This window comes from Vidua chalybeata, chromosome 11 (assembly GCF_026979565.1).
Source record: "Vidua chalybeata isolate OUT-0048 chromosome 11, bVidCha1 merged haplotype, whole genome shotgun sequence".
NCBI classification, from domain to species: Eukaryota; Metazoa; Chordata; class Aves; order Passeriformes; family Viduidae; genus Vidua; species Vidua chalybeata.
The window spans coordinates 20,479,686-20,496,711 of NC_071540.1; the positions used below are offsets into that span (position 1 = coordinate 20,479,686).

Genomic DNA, 17,026 nt, shown 5'->3' on the forward strand with positions numbered 1-17,026 from the left:
GCAGAAGCAGAATTTACTTTTCCTGAAGTTCTAACAAAACCCCAAACTGTCAGTCTGCCACACACAGAGCTTTGTTTTTTACAGTCAGAATGTGCTATTTAATTAATAATTTATGGGTCTATGCCTAGTTGCAAAAAGGAATTCAGTTTTTAAAGACGAGAGGCAAAAAAGTTCTGTTTTCAGAGTTTTCTTCTCACTTCCTTTAGCTCTGCCCCTCACAGAAACATTTGCTGTCCTCAAGACTGGAGCCAGGCTCAGAATGCAGAGACAGACATTACAGCATGGATACATCATCAGCTTCTCCAGATGTCCCAAGTTACTCTGGCTTTTTGTTTAAGAGAGGGAATAAAAGAAAATTCCTTTCCCCACTAGAAAAAGATGCCACCAGCGACTGCCACAGCCCCAAACCCCCCCAGAGTTCGTTAGACAGGAACGGCTTCTCGTGCAGGGGCCAGGAATAAATCACCCAGCAGCAAGAACAGCAAACAACAAAGGTTGACATTGACACTGGTTGTAAACACGCTGTAAAATGAGGTGTTGGGAGCCCACTGAGTCACCGGCGTGTGCAGCAGCGAGCACTGACAAATGGGGTTTGGGGCTGCCCCGTGCCCAGTCCTGCCCTAAATCCCGGCTGTGTGCCGAGCCCGGGGGTGGGGCAGGGAACGGGGACAGGACCAGAGCAGGGGACAGGAGGGGACACGGCTCAGGCTGCTCTGGAGGGCGGCACACGGCGCCACTAGAGGTCAGCGGCAGCGCAGGGAGCCCGCGGAGCTGCCGGGATCCTGCGGGTCCATCCCGGCCCGCAGGGACCCATCTATCCCATCAGGGATCCATTCTGGCAGGGATCCATCCTAGCCCATCAAGGATCCATCCCATCCTGGCAGGGATCCATCCCAGCCCGCAGGGATCAATCCCATCAGGGATCCATTCTGGCAGGGATCCATCCTAGCCCATCAGGGATCCATACCATCAAGGATCCATCCCATCCTGCAGGGATCCATCCCAGCCCACAGGGATCAGGGATCCATCCCATCAGGGATCCATCCCATCCCATCAGGGATCCATCCCATCCTGGCCTATCAGGGATCCATCCTGGCCTATCAGGGATCCATCCTGGCCCATCAGGGATCCATCCCAGCAGGGATCCATCCCTGGTTGCCAGGCCAACCCCGTGGCCAGACACCTCTCCAGCCACGGCACCTCCAGAAAGCTCCCAAGGCCCCGAGCAGGGCTTGGCTCCAGATCGATCTCATAGCCAGAGCAGCAATCTGTAACTTTTCCCCACCACACTCTGCTCTGGGAGCCACCTCTGCTGCCCAGCCCGACCTTTGCATCGTGTGCAAACCACTGAAGGTGTGTTTGAAACACCCACTGGCTGACAGGAACAGCAGAGCTCATTAACCACCCTCATTAAATATCCATAATCCTGCCCCAGTAAAGCTGCAGCGATGCGACCCGGGATCACCTCCCACCCAAACATCCATAAAGCAGGAGCTGCAATCCCTTTCCCAGCCCCTCCTGCCCCCCCAGATCTCCCTAATCCCCTCTTAAAAGAGGGTGCCAGGACAGCACAAGTGTCACTGCACAAGGGATCAGCACAGCAGGCTCCCAGCACAGCAATTCCCAGCCCGGGCTGAGCAGCTCAGGCTGCAAACGCTGATTCATGGAAAGGTCTTGGAGGTGGAATTCAGCCAGCTCAGGCTCAGGCATCATCTGCAGCCTCAGCACTGCACAGGGCTCCCAGGAACTGCAAAAATCCCACCCAGGCAAGGCTGGCAGAAAAAAGTCATTGCAGGAGTAAGAATTTAACACCTCCATACAACATAAAGGACTTAACACTTATTTATATGGATTAAATACCTATTTGGCCATAAATCTTTGAAAATTTTCAATTCAGGAGGGCAGCAGAGGAAAAATTAACATTTCACATTGATCCATAAGTAAATGTTGTATTTTTTACCTTGTAACACCTTCTCTTTCATAGCATGACAGGCTTGCAGGTAGGCGGAGTACAAGTTTGAAGGTATTTTGTCAGCTCTGTGAAAAAGAAGAGATGTATTACCCTGCATAACCACAAACTGCCTTTATTAAATAAGCACAAACAACAGCCCTTCTATGAAATGTAATTAGAGGGACTCTGAAGCATAAGGAGCATCTGAAGCATTTTTTAATCATCTGACACGAGGGGCAGAGATTTCTACCCCGGGCTTTCACAGCAAGCATTGCACACGTGTAGCACACACAAACCCAATACTGTACATGCTATTAATTAATATTTTAATGCCTGTTTCATATCCAGTTGATGTGTAAGACCCCAGAAGAGTGTGAGCTGTGAGATGCAGCCTTCACAGATGTAAAACATGAACGTGCTGAGACCAAGGTGTGACCTCCTCTCTGCAGGGCAGGCACTCGCTGCTAAGAGCACGTCCCACGAGGCTCCCCAGAGCTCAGCTGCTTCCCTTACAACTTTAATTTCACTAAATGATACAGCCTTTAATTTTAGAGCCAGACTGGAATGACAAGGCAGGGCCAAGCACCTCATTTGCAGGCAGTGTTGCAAACATTCTTCCTTCATGAGAGGTTACAGAGGAACTACTGGATGTAAACTAAAGCTGTTCCTGCAGTGCAGAAAAGCACTTTTAAACATGCATGCAGGGCAAGCTGGAGTCCTGAGAGGAGCTGTGTCCTCCTGAGGCATCACCCTGGTGCCCCCTGAGCATTAGCAGACATTTAAGTCTCATCTTTCACTCCCCCCTTATCCCCTCCCAAAGAGCCTTTCACAGAGGGAGCTCATATTCCTGGGGAAATTTTATATTCAGCTGTATCCTTCAAGATTTGCATAAAAATGTACCTGGCCTGGAGCCAGAGGGACTCCTAAATAATGATTTCACAGTGGCCAGAGGACTAATTACACACCCCTGAAGACTACACAGATAAGCTCCTCCATGCACAACCTGCAAGCCACAGACCTGGGCCACCAAGCCCTGCCAAGAGGTTGGTGGTAACCAAGGTGTCAAAGCCTCTGATAATCTGATATCAAATGTCCCAAAAAGAAAGCCCAGCAGCACAGAAAACAGCACTGGGATGTCTGAATACCTCTTTAAGGAGTCTATAAAAGCCATGCGTCCATCTGGGGTTTTAGGGAGCTGCAAGAGAGGAAAAGGCAGGTCAGGGGCAAATTATCTGTGTACAAACACACAGCCAATGGGAGGGGCAGAGAAAAAAGCCAAATACTGACCACACGGGGCCTGAGCAGAGCTGGAAGGAACCAGGAAGTGTAATATGGTCGTCTGAAAATGCTGAGAAAATAAACAGAGCAAAGTATTAACAATGCCAAAGGTCCAAAGTGCCATCTCCACACCTCAGGAGTTAATTTGATGTTCGTGGTAACGTGAATGACCACAGACTAACCAGGTTCAGGCTGGCCAATGGTTTTCAATTTATTTCATTTTGCTTTTTATTGTAATCATTTTGGACTTCTTTTGCACAGGGGAATGTGCCTTTTCACTCTCCCCACAAATATCCTCTATTAAGATGACTCCTCAGGAAGTGGGAAGAACTTCCCCAAACCTCCCTTGCTCACATCCTCAATTTTTCTTGTTGCCTTATTTTGATTCAGACTTGGCTTCTACAATTATTGTGATTACTATTATTATTATTCTAGCTAAGCCCAGGAGGAGCTGAGAAGCACACAGTACCTGGCTTCTATCACAGAGGTTGGGATCTTCCTGGTGTTTTCAAATATCTGAAGGGCCTTTTCAACATCACGGAGCGCCTGGGCCTGGGGCTGCCTCACACGAGGAACGGGAGAAAGATGTGAGAAATCAAGAGTAGTGATGAACTTACCTTTTCTGTTCTGAATTTGCTTTATTGTGATTCTATTCTAGCTGTATGTGTGGAATTAAGACACATCATCTCCACTTCCAGCCTGTGCCTGCAGGCAGAGGCACTGACACCCCGGGTTTCTCTCGTTTGAGTTGTAAGACACCTCAAGCTGCAACAAGTTTCTCAACTGACAACCAGACCAGACTCTGAAAAATTAAATTAAATCCTCACTTATGCCTGTGAGTTCATCACAGGACTGGGTTTCTTGTATTATATTCAGCTACCCTGCCTCCAGCCTGTATCTAATGCAATCATTAAATAACAAAGTGAGGCCTCTTCCTCTGATCAAAATGTAAGGAATAATAAAGCCAAACACTTCCTTATAAATTACTGCTGTTACCCAAAATTTATCATGATCCACAGTGTGAACTGCAGAGTGTAGATTCCACCCCCAAATCTCTTTTGAATACCCACACTTTGGTCCCACACCGCAGAGATAGAGTGCTCCACCGAGAAGAATCAAGACACCTATAGAATGTGACTCCAGTTTTCATGAAAACTGGGGAGATCCTGTATTTATGGCCACCAAAACCTCTGGCTTAAAGCTGGAGACTTGGCAGCACACTCAGCCTTGGAATGGCAGGGAGGCTGACAGCCTCAGTGCTTTTCCAGAGGAAAAGGGACGTGGCTGATGAGAAAACTGGGACACAGAGCAGCAGTACCTGCACAGCCTCCCCGGGGGCAGAGAGGTCTTCATAGAGCCCCATGTCCTCTATGGCCACCTGTGGGAGGTCAGAGGCGCAGGTGGTCACACACAGCAGGGTTTGACAGAGCCAGAAAGAGCTCTTCTCAGAAGAGTCCAACCTTTCCTGACCTTGAGGTCGGCCAGTCGGGTTTTGGCCAGGGTGATGTACTCCAGGAGCAGGGAGCGGTGTTTGGTGGGCACAAAGGGTGGGAACATGATGTGCACCTGCAACGTGACAACCACAACGACACTTGCCATTGTTACAGGACACCCAGGTAAAATTCTAACTAATTCTGACTAATGCTCACCTCAAATAAGGTGTTATTGCTTGGTTAAGGATCAGTCATTTTCATGGCATAATTTTTCCCAACAACAAACAAACAAACAAAATCAGTGAAGTGCCTAAACTTAACTCCATGGAAGGAATTCTCCCCATCAATAAAAGAATCTGGTCCTTCCTTATTGCAGGAAGAGAAGGGTTTGAATAATGAACCAGAAGTAATGCAATTACTATAGCAACACTTATAATGAGCTGAACCTACTGAAAGGCACAAGGACAGTCACTCTGGGGCAGTTCTGGACCTGAAAACCATCTCTGTCAGCACCTTCTCACCTTCAGGTACGGCGCAGCTTCAAAGGGCACCAGCTCTGACAGGAACTCCAAGAGGAAAACCAGAGATTTCTTACTGCTCCCGTGGGGGCCACCAGCATTCCCAAAGGAAGCCTGAAACAGGGGAAAATGGCAAGACAGCCTTTCAGTGTGGAGAGAATCCTCATCCAAGCAGTGCCATAACTGAGCACACCAATCCCAAACATCCCATTTCTGTCAGGAGAATCTTTCTGGAGAAAAGTCTCCAGAGAAAGTTTATAGAATCATGGAATGGTTTGGGTGGGAGGGACCTTAAAAACCACCTAGATCCAGTCCCCTGCCACATCTTCCACCAGCCCAGGCTGCTCCAAGCCCCGTCCAACCTGGCCTTGGGCACTTCCAGGGATCCAGGGGCAGCCACAGCTGCTCTGGGCACCCTTTGCCAGGGCCTCCCAGCTTCACAGCCAGGAATTCCTTCCCAATCTCCCATCCATCCCTGCCCTCTGGCAGTGGGAGCCATTCCCTGTGTCCTGTCCCTCCATCCCTTGCCCCCAGTCCCTCTCCAGCTCTCCTGGAGCCCCTTCAGGCCCTGCCAGGGGCTCTGAGCTCTCCCTGGAGCCTTCTCCTCTCCAGGTGAGCACCCCCAGCTCTCCCAGCCTGGCTCCAGAGCAGAGGGGCTCCCTTGGATCACGGTGATTTACAGAAGTCTCTGTGGAAGTTTGCTGCCATGAGAACACTCAAACAAGGCAACTTTGAGATGCACCAAAAGATTGATATTCATGAGGGAACCACAAATCTGCAGGTTTCTGCACAGGTTTATCTGGGCATTCGGAGGAAAACAACCAGTCTGAGACTACAGAGAACACAAGCAGTTTTCCTTCTGATACCTCCTGGACACTCTATCAGCCAAAGCTGAGCTTAGATTTGCAAACTCATACAAAGGAATTTCCAGGTTGAATTTGCGTGGAGATTTGCATCCCTAAAGCACCCACCTGTTTACAGTTAAAAGCAACAACCAATTATCTGTAAGGTCAAACACAGCAATTACAGCTGCATGCAAACTTCCAGGAACCAGGAATGTTTCCTCTGCCACAACCCCCAGCTTATGCAGTAACAACAGTGCTGCTTATCAAGATACTGAAATCCATCCAAGATGATGATAATAACAGGAATTACATGTCTGCATTCCTAGCAAATAACTAGAACAGGCAAGGTGGACTTAAAAGATGAAAGGAGGGAAAAGTGGGGAAAACCAAATAAATTTATTCTTTGCAGACACAAAGGCAGTAATAAATATTCAATCATTCCTAAAATCAATACAATCCCTTGAACTTTTCTTTTTTATTTTTCTTCCCCTTTCTCATTCCTGGTTATCCTGTCTGGAACAAGGCTTTCTCCGTGCAGCAGAACATTCCTTATGCACAGGTTGCCTCACACAATTAAAACAAAGCTCACCAGTCAGGCCTCACTTAGTCTCACCTTAAACCACTCAGAGTAAGGCATGAAGACAGCAGGGCCCTCCAGAGCAGCCTGACGAGCGATCAGGAACGCAGTGATCATATTTTCCATGTCATAATTCCCAAAGGCCTTTAGCAGGAGATGGCTCAGTAGGTCTAGGAACATAAAACAAGAACCTCACACTTTGCTCCTGACAACAGTGCTGTACATTCTGCAGTAAATGAAGACAAATATCTGTGATAAAACATGGGGCAGGACATGTATTGCAGCCTGGGGAAACCCTGGGGTCTGATTTTATTTTTTTATGCACTTTCAACTGTCAAACACACTTGGATTCCCTGCAGGGAGTCCAGCACTGGGATAATTAGTAAGGAATTCTCACAAACAAGCTCTGCTAGCAAAGGTGAGCTAGAACTAAGCTTCAGTAATCGCTACGCCAATTAACGATGAAGGTAATTATCCCACCACCACCCTGGGCTGTACACAGAGTTTGAGAAGTGGCAGGCACGAGGCCTGGAATTCACATCACCGTGGACATGGAAAGTCTGGGTGGAAAAGCAGATGTCCTGTCCTGCTGCTCTTTTCCACGCAGGAGCCCCCGAGCAGACAGCCCCTGTGCTGACTCCCCTGCTCCCATCCCAGCAGCACGGGCACACGCCAGGCTGGCAGTGCCCACCTACCCTTGAAGAGCTGCTCAGCCTCAGCCTGGCACACCACCAGCGTGGACACACAGGACAGGACGTGCTGCCAGTTCACCTCGTGGGTCTCCAGGACTTGCTGCAGCTGGCAGATGGATTCCTGCACACTGAATGCCACCAACAGCTGGAGGAGTGATGGCAATTCCTGTTAGCTAGGACATACAGCCACAAGAAAGAAGGGACTACAGACAAGATTGACAGGCTTCTCTGTGACTTTGTCAAGCTATCCTGCAGCTTTTGGATCAGCTTCCCAGGCCCAAATATCAGCCTGGGCTGGAACCAGCACCAGCTACAATAAGCAGTAAAATTCCCATTCTTTCAGAACTCATGTCTTACTCTGTACCACTGAAAATTCACATCTCCAGTCAGCACTTTTGTTCCCATTAAGTGCTTTGCACTAGCAAAAACCACTGTCATTCTTTTCCTCTGTGCTTCCTCCTCCCAGAGCTTCTGGCGATGGGTTTGGATTCTGCAACTGGATGATGTTGCACTAATTTCCAATGATCTGGTTTCAGGTTTTCCAGTGGATATAAGCCCAACATAACAGAGTTCTCTGAGTGACGCCAGGCAGACGTACCTTGCGATACAGAGCCGTGAGCAGGGGAGAAGTCCTGGTAAAGCTCCACTCCTTCTGCATCTGGATGGCATCAGACACTGCACCCACAAAAAGAAAACTCCAGCAGCAGGTTTTACAATACACCCAAAACCCACAGGTTTCCCTTGTGCAGCCATTAAAGACTGCCCAGTGGAACTCTGTCTCCCATCAGTCTTTGGAACATGGGCACAAGGACTGGGCCATTCCATTATGGCACTGTCACCCCAGTTTTCGGGATCCCATGTGCGTAGGCTGACATGGCACGGAGAATCAGCAAGGAATCAGCTCTTCCTTCATTAACCTCTTTCATCTGGGAGCCAGCAATGACACAGCTCTCCCACACAACAGACAAGCAGCTCCAGATCACAGCTCGTGGGGACTTTACAGTAGATTTCATAGCTCAAACATATTTCTTCCTAAAAACATCAAGCTTCACGTTTACTGATCTGGGATTAGAACCTTCCTGCCAAAAATCTCCTCCTGAACCATGACCCTCAGGTGACTTTTCTTGCCTGATTTGGCTCCCTGCTTATACAGACCCCAGGATGGAGCTGAGAAGCCTGGAGGCTGCTCTGGCTCTGGGTCCTCCAAGCTGGGCCCCACTTGGTGTGGGACAGAGCTCTGGACACACCTGGAGACACCTGGAGACACCTGTCCCTGCCCATTCCCACCTTTCAGCACGGGGTTGTAGGTGAGAACCTCGGTCAGGGTGTGTCTGAAAAACTGCCTCAAGGAATCCGGGTGAGCCACACTTCCATACAGCGACACGTTGAACACATTCAGCCTGCAAAGGACAAGGAGAGACCAGAAACAATGTCAGCCAGGTGATCAGCCAGGCACTGATTAAATATGATCAGCCAGGTGTGATAATATATGATCCACCAGCTGCTGATGAAATAGGAACAACCAGGTGCAGCTTAGGGTGAACGACAGATTTTTATTCTACATCCATCTTCTCAAATTGCCACAAATGTATATTTTTTGGTACGTATTAAAAAACCACCAAAAAATGAATGGTTACTCAACACTATGTAGCCAGCAGATTAAAGGTGAGTCTGGGGGGTATCCCTGCACGGGGCTGAAGGTGACAAAGCAGTTAAATGAAACAAGTATGGAAGCAGGAACTGGAGACAATTTCACCTTCCAGGTGTTTCTGCTCAGAAGCAGTGAGGGAACTTGATGGGGAATTTCTGGCATGACAAGAGGGAGGTCCAGGGTTGGCTCCAGCACTGCCAGAACCCACTTTCCCACCTGGCCCTTATCTTTTTTACAAGCACTTTTGTGTGCACATATTTTATTAGGGGAGAATACCAAGCACAAATGGCACTGGAAGAGGTGGGGAGGGTGTGTAAATAAGTAAAAAACACCCCACAGCGTTGCTCCTATTTCAGTGGATAAAAACCTCCTCCTGACACTGTTTGGAACGTTTCTTACCAGAACCTCACAGCTTGCACCATGGAAACATCTTCCTGCTTCTCTTTACCAACAGCATCAAGCACCCCTGGACCCCAAAACACACAAAAACCCAATGAGAAAAGAACTGTAACATTAAACCCCACATGGGAATTAACAGGAATGAGCAATTTGTGCCCGTTTACAAAGGTGACCCCACTAGGGAAATGTGCAGAAGCCACTCAGCAGTGCTAAATTCTTACCAGATTTTCTCCAAAGTGACACAGGGACTCAGAAACTATTACCACTGACCTTGAACCAATTTTAAAACATTCCCAAGAACATGCTAATAATGAAGCTGTCTAAAAATGCATATAAATCAGTATTTCATTTCCAAACCCAGCCCTAATGCATCTGTGAGTGTGAGCATCGTGAAGCCTGTCTGGAGGCAGGGATTTGCACAAGCTGAATTAAGCACCCTGCAAACCACGGTCCAGACAAAGGGCAGGCTGGGGGAGGGCCACGCGTTTGTAATGTGCCATTTGCATAGCAGGAATTCCTTTAAAAGCTCGGATCTGCCCCAAAACGACGGGTAGAGATCAAACAGGTTGGCAGCTTGCGCAGCAGCGTTGTCTTGACGATGATCAGCCCACACCTCTCGGAGCCCACAGACTGGGAAACCCTTTGCTTTGCAGTCTGCTGCAGCAGCACTTCTGCTTTGTGCCACCCTGCCTTGAAAACCCTCCTCTTTCAACTGTTAATGGAGCTTGGTTTGTGTATTCTAATCATTTCGTTAAGGAAAAAAAAAAAAAAAAACCTTGAAAAGAAGAAAAAAACCCTGAGCAGGGGCGGGGAAGCAGAGAAGCAGACATCCCTCACATGGCACCACAGCTTTAGGATGTAACACTCTCCTCTCCTGCTGAGGAATACTTTAAGGTTAAGTAGGGGAGAATAAAGCAAAGGAGATAAACTCAGCTTATCTTCAGGCACTGCAGTTCAACACTGCCAGATCATTACAGTGAACACATTGCTCCCGTGCTACTCCCAGCCTGTCCTTCTCCCCCTGCGAAGGTCCTCAGTAACAGGGAATTCTTTTACATTAAAAATCCTAATGTTCTCCAAGGACTAATGAAGTGAGACCCCTCAGAGGTGACCCAAAAGTATGGACTAATAAAACATCTTACATAAACCTCATGTAATGCGTTTTGCAGGCACGCAGACTGCGAGTGTGGCAGTGCAGGCTGCGCAAACGGGAAGGGCAAATGAAGAGCAGGATGCAGACTCCTGTCTGCCTGCCAACAGCCTGCTCCTCCTCCTCCAAAATCACTACTCCTCTGCCGAGAAGGGTTGGTTTTCAACTGTTAAAGGGCCACCTGAGATGGGATTCATGCATATTAAATAATAAAGCACTTCTCTTGCGGCTTTCCCTTTTTGGAAGAACTCACAAGGTCTGTGAGGCATCTCTGTGTACAGACAGTGCTCCCTGCGAGACCTGGGGCAAGGGATGGGGCTGGCAGTGCCCAGAGGGATGGAGGGGAGGTGCCACGGCCTGGCGTGGGGTCACCTTACAGCAGAGAGAAAGCAGCAGCCTCTGCAGCAGCACTGAGCAGGAAAGCGCTGTCGCTAAGGAGCCAGGAGTGACAGCAGCTGCACTGTCAGGTGACACCAGCCAGGGGTGTGGGACACGGCAGGGGTGTAAGGAATGTGACAACAGCAGGTACAGCATCCCCCCGTGAGGATCAGCTGTGACACAGGACAAAAATAACCCCCGTGTGAGTGTGTGTGTGTAGTCCTTCTGCATCAGGATTTGCTGGTAAATCGGGTGCTGCTGAGCTGAGCCCTCAGCAGAGGCACCAGGGCAGCTCAGGCCAGGGCAGGCACGTTGCAGTTCATTAACACTGGTGTTTAAAGACTACACACCTACACCAGATGGCTTGGCTCAGCATAAAAATAGAGGTTTCAGAAAACACTGGCCTCCAAATCCAAACGGTGAGTCAGCAAAATCGCTCAACGCTGTCAATTCAAAGTTTAATTTACTAGGCAGAAAAAATAAATCTAAGAAGCAAAGCTGATCCTGGCCTAACCTCTGTGCTCCACCTGCTTCCAAGCAAACCTGTTCAAAATCAGGAAGTCGGGTCAGGTATCTATATGATGTTACAGCTGGGAGCAGGAAAAAAAAAAGTAGCATAAAAGGCAAGAAATTATCTGCAGTGTCTGGAGACACTTTAGGAGAACGACAGGGAAAGCAGAGGCAAATAAAATCAGTGACATAAATATTATGCACAACAGCACAGACAAAGCAGCCAGGCAAAGGATTTCTCCTTAGGGATTCAGCAGTGAGCAAGGAATAGAAGTCTTGGAAACAGCAGTGGCTGCACAAAGCTGGGATCACAGCAATACTTACACGCCAGCATTCTCTGTAAGACAGCACGGCAGATCTGTTCAAAATTGGCAAATTAATGGATTTAGAATTTTAAAAGGCTGCAGTTCAATGCAGAAAAAGTAAATTGACTCAAAGAGTTGTCCCTCTTAAAGCTTCCCTTTGACCTTAGGCTCTGCAATAGAACAGATAAAATAGACAGAAGGGCAGCACTTTCCAACCTCACAGCATTCCACGTCTCATATTCAATGGAACACCCAAGCAATCCAGGTGAAAGGAAGTTAAGAACCCCCTTGATGTGCCACCTTGGAGCAATTCTCCATACAAAAAGTCTCAATTCTGGTTTCACCATTTCCCCCACCCCAGCACCTGTACCACCACCCTCTCCGTGCAGCTCCAAGCTCTCAATTATTTGTACTCAGCAAGAGCCAGAGATTCATGGAATTGCTTCATTAAAGCAAAATGAGCAACCAGGCTCATTTTGTCCTTACGTAGGCAACCTTCTGGAATTCCACCTTCCTTCCCAGCTCCGAAGCCTGCTCAAAGCCATTCTGAAGAAACACGATGGCAAAGTCTGCAAATCAAGAAGGAATTGGTGTTCCAGCATCCCCTTTGCACACAGGTCACCTGCTCCTTCCCCTCCCACCTGTCCCAACAGTCTCAGAAAAGCCTCCACTCAGCAGGAATCATTTACTGTCTTGGAGTAAAATTATTCCCAGGAAAAAGAACCCAGAACTTCAAGGATTATAAAGTCTAAAGAATTTGCAGTTATGCTCCACGACCTCTACAGAACTCAGAGGGGCTGTACTTGCTCAGCTGCACTGGTCCACACTCACACACTGGAGGGATTTTTTCCTAACTAAACTAAGAAAATAAATAATAGAAATTAACAGGGGGGAAATGGAACTCTGAAATATTTCTGGCCCAAAATCTCTCTGGGACTTTGCAGAGTGTCACAGTGCCAGTGTACCATCCTTGAACCACGCCCCTCATAATTACACTTTCCTGAGTTACCATAACCCTAAAGGACAGAAAAATTCAAACCAATCATTTTTTAAAGGCAGAAAATTTACTAGATTTGCTAAACATATAAAAAATACATTCCCCAGAGAAATGAGGTAAGAAAACACAAAGTGAGGCCTGAGTTGTTCCACCTCTGAGGTTCTGCCCTGCACCCAGCCCAGGGCCTTGCCTGAGAGAATTCTCTGTGCCAGCTCCATGTCCCCACAGGGGATGTCCCCAGCCTGCTCACAGAGGCCACAGAGGCTGCTGCAGAGCCACTCCACTGCTGCTGGGCCTGCTGGGCTCCTGCAACACACAAAAGCACCTTCAGTTCAATCCCTCCTGCTTTCTGTAAGGCTTGGCTGTCTCCCCAGCTGTGCACTCTGCCCTAAATGTGCCACTTCATTTATTTAATTTGGACCAGCACATTTGCTTTACAGTTGCTTTTTATATTATTTGCTTTATAAAAAGATCTCACAGCACACAAATGCAAAGGAAAAATGTGGGTGAAATCATGCATTCAAGTATTTCCTCATCCCTGACATGAAAGTTTCCATTGAGAAACCTCTGCTAGAAGAATTTCAGTTCCAATTTCTAAGGCACTTGGATAAAAATGCTTCAAAAAAGAAATTAAATTCTTAATCTATGCCTTTGGTTCCCTTAAATTGCTTTCATTGTGAACAGACAAGTGAACCAGTATCAGGAGCCTAGAAAATCACTGGGACATTCCTTTGACACAATAAGGGTACAACCTGAACCTCACAAATGGGTGAGTTGTTAGCTCTGTACCATGGAATAACGGAATGGTTCATTTTGTTTCACTCCCTGCTTGGGCAGGGACACTTAGAGCAGGTTACTCCAAGCCCTGCCCAACTTGGTCTTGGACACTCGTTGGGGGGCAAAAACTAAAATTCTTAGACTAACAATTCCTGGAGATTAACTCTGCCAGACCAAAAAAGTGTAAGATTTTGTGAAGATGGAAGCACCCACCTTCTGCAGAGCAAGACTTTTTCTCGAGTCCAGTTGGTGGACACCAAGGAGCCACTGCACCTAAACTGGGCTAATTACCCCAGAGTAACCCCAAAAACCCACAGCAGCTCCTAAATCCTGCTAATCTGATCCCTTGCCAGCACCTGACCATATCCTCAGTCCAGAATACTCATGACTAATCCCTGATTATGCTTCAATAGGCTTTAGGAGATCAGCTCCATCTGCACCCCCCCAGAGCCCTGCTCACCTCTCCAGCAGCTCTGCCAGGCCAGCGATGGCACCGCTGTGCAGGTGCCACACGGCTTCCAGCACCGGGGGCTCCTAAGGACATGCCACCAGCAGGTCACAGTTAACATTTGGCTATTGCACATGATACGTGAGACAGAAAGATGGATTCTGTTTGTTCCAACTATCCAGCAGTTGTTAAAATTTAAAATTGACAACGCAGGAAATACCTGGTGATGAAAGATTGTATTTTCTGGAAATTTTGGGTGGTTTAGGGTTGTAGATGCATCATCATTTTAAATTGTTGTGGACAAGTAATGAATATATTCATCTTTTCCCTCTGGAATAATGCTGATTCTGTAGATTTAAAGGGGCAGGGATATCCCAGGAAACAGGTAACACAATTGAGTTTCAGGTCTTGTTAATGCAGATCCAGATCCAGATTAGAGAATTGTCTTTTAGTCTATTAAATGTTTATTAGTCCCTGTGGGACAAGGTTGTCACTCTCAAGTCCATATCCCAACAGAGCTGGGATTACAGGAGACTACAGGGAGAGACTCTGCAATCATCCAGACAGAAAGGCTGATGAGCACAAAAGAAAAACAAATTAAAGTCTGCACCAGGCATTGCTTCTGTGTGGATCAACTTGCTGCCCTGTAACATCCCATCCAGCTCCTGCCCAGAACAGCCCGTCCAGGAGAGTCCTGAGCCAGCAAAACTGCACTGCAGGGTGCACCTGGCAGGGGAAAGGTGCAGCAGCTTCTGATCACTCCAGGCAGAACCAACACCTCCACAAAACCTTCCCACCTTGAGGAGGAAGAGGCATTTGGGAGCCTTGGGCACAGGGAAAAGCCAAAGCCCCAGGAGCTTTCTGCTGTGACCAGCAGCTGCCTCACAGCCTGACCCCAAACTCGCCCACATACTTCATCTTCACAACCTAATTCTTACTGTAACAGCCTCAGTTACAGTTATCTCTCCCTTATCCCCATGTCTGCCCCAGGACCAGGAGATCCTAATCAGCCTGTGAAACACACAGGTGCTATTTTCAGCTCTGGAGCGGATATTTGAGACCAGAGCACAGCCCTTTATCTGGGCAGATCAGCCTTTTCCTGCTTTCCCAGGAGAGCAGTGAGGAATCAGAACTGTCCCACTCATAAAAAGCCCTTGACTCCACTCACAGCACCCCTTGTCCCCACAAAATACACCCAAATGAAACCAAGACATCCCATTTGTCAGTCAGCACAAGCTGTTATCTGCTATCTGGTTTCTTCCTCTGGGACCTCACTTTGTCTTATCACCATTCCCAGGTAAACAAAGCAGGGAACCAGAATGCCAAAGACACTTGGAATATTGCTGGCAAAGCACATGAGGGGCTCTGTGTCACCCCACAGGCAGCTGGGAGTTTCTGCACTGGACCTGGAGAGCACCCCAAAACCAGCACCTGATCACCACGGTGCTGTCAATGATCTTTTGTGGCAGTTTCCAATAATTCAAATAATTCCAAACCTCGACTGAGGTTTGCTTTGAAAAAGCAAATCCCACTGCAGAGACAAGGAAGTTCCCACTGAACTTGCTCTAAAATAAACAGAACAACAAAAAAATCCCACCATGTGTAATTCAGCTCATGCTTTTGGAAGGTCAGGAAAACCAGTCATTCTCAGGAATTCAGAGATGAATCCTCATGGTCAACACCACAGTGTTTCTCCATGAGTTCTCACCTTCATTTTCCACAGTTCCTGGCAGAAGAGGGAGCGACAGAACATGTTGTTTGCCAGCAAATCCTTCACAGTCTGAAGCAAGCAGGTCAGCCTCTTCTGGCATCACCCCAGAAATGAAGCAGAAATAATTCCCTTTGTGAATAACATGCTCTCAGAAAAGCAATTTGTTGCTTTGCCCTGTTTGCTGCTTTTTAAAGGGTCAAATGATGGAGGGAATTCATGGGAAAGGCCTAAACTTCTCTCCTTATTTATCTTGTACTTCTGCAAGCAAATCAAACACCTCAGTGAAAAACTGTCCGCTCGTGTTTGGGGCTTAATCAGAGCAGATAAACTGGGCTTAAAGTGAAACCTAACGGTGCTGTTTTGTTGATAGATTAAAGACAAAGCTTTCCCCTTACTCTCTGGTCAGAGTTCAGCAGTGGGACTCTTGAGGGGCTGGCAGAATCCTGGCAGATCCGCTCCACGTTGGCAACGGCATTTTTGGCTGCCAAGGTCGCTGTGGGCACACCCAGCTTTGAGGCCTGTTCCTGCAGAACAGAGACTAAACAAAACAGCAAAGCAGAAGACTGTCATCACCAGGAAAGTAAGAAACAAGAGCAGAACAATGAAAAGAAAGTAAAGCTGGGGTTGCCCATAAAGGCAAAAATTCAATATTGAGGAAGGGTTCTTCCCCACATGTGGCCAGGTAGATGCTCACCTATAAATGACTCTGGTGACACTCCCTGGTGCTCTGCCCCACCTGGCTTGGCTGAATCTCCCACCTGGAAACCAAATAAAACCTTAAAACTCTTAGATGTCTGTCACCTATCCCTATCCCTAAACCTATCCCTGCCCTGCTGGAGCAACTGAAGTGAAATCAACACAAAGCTCCCACGTGGGAGTGGAAAAGCACAGATTTCACCTTACAAGAGATGTGCGTTTAGTTATTGTCAGTTTATGCATAAAAAAGGAGATACAGGTCAAAGTTCCTCATCCCCAGGGACCACACAGCTCAGCAGCAGCACCAGGAGCACAATTTCTATAATCCTTATCTTTCAAGTCCTTCCTGTGAAGCCATGTGGCCATAAATATTTGATGAAACATGTCCAAATGTTGGCTGGTTTTCTAGTTAAATCCCCTTTTCCTTTTTATAATGGGAAATATTCTCTAGAGAAAGACAGATCCTGAACTACGGGAGATATTTGCATTACCTGTTGTAACTGTAAAATCAGTGTGTGAGGAGAGGGAGAAGGCAGCTGAATCACAACAGTGGCTCAAGATAAGGCTGTCATGAGGACAGTCATGGCAGCCAGGCGTGGTTGGTATTTCAGAGAAAAGCCAAGTCTCTTCTGAATTGTCTTCCCAGATTCACAAGAAGCCAGTTCTGACCCGAAGGAAAACGTGCTGGATTTCCCTTTGTCCCAAACCCA

General features: G+C 47.6%; 1 protein-coding gene across 1 annotated transcript in view; it reads right to left on the minus strand.

Moving 5' to 3' along the window:
* Positions 1-17,026, minus strand: part of FANCA (FA complementation group A) — a 33,009-nt gene that overhangs the window by 15,115 nt on the left and 868 nt on the right. The window contains exons 3-21 of the mRNA XM_053953185.1: positions 16,315-16,378; positions 16,016-16,158; positions 15,618-15,713; positions 13,922-13,995; positions 12,875-12,990; positions 12,174-12,256; positions 11,707-11,740; positions 9,345-9,411; positions 8,582-8,694; positions 7,893-7,969; positions 7,298-7,439; positions 6,639-6,772; positions 5,184-5,294; positions 4,700-4,795; positions 4,548-4,607; positions 3,699-3,787; positions 3,239-3,299; positions 3,097-3,146; positions 1,961-2,037 (exon numbers count right to left, since the gene is read on the minus strand). Coding sequence (XP_053809160.1) covers positions 1,961-2,037; positions 3,097-3,146; positions 3,239-3,299; positions 3,699-3,787; positions 4,548-4,607; positions 4,700-4,795; positions 5,184-5,294; positions 6,639-6,772; positions 7,298-7,439; positions 7,893-7,969; positions 8,582-8,694; positions 9,345-9,411; positions 11,707-11,740; positions 12,174-12,256; positions 12,875-12,990; positions 13,922-13,995; positions 15,618-15,713; positions 16,016-16,158; positions 16,315-16,378 — 1,687 coding nt within the window. The remainder of the gene's footprint in view (positions 1-1,960; positions 2,038-3,096; positions 3,147-3,238; positions 3,300-3,698; positions 3,788-4,547; positions 4,608-4,699; positions 4,796-5,183; positions 5,295-6,638; positions 6,773-7,297; positions 7,440-7,892; positions 7,970-8,581; positions 8,695-9,344; positions 9,412-11,706; positions 11,741-12,173; positions 12,257-12,874; positions 12,991-13,921; positions 13,996-15,617; positions 15,714-16,015; positions 16,159-16,314; positions 16,379-17,026) is intronic.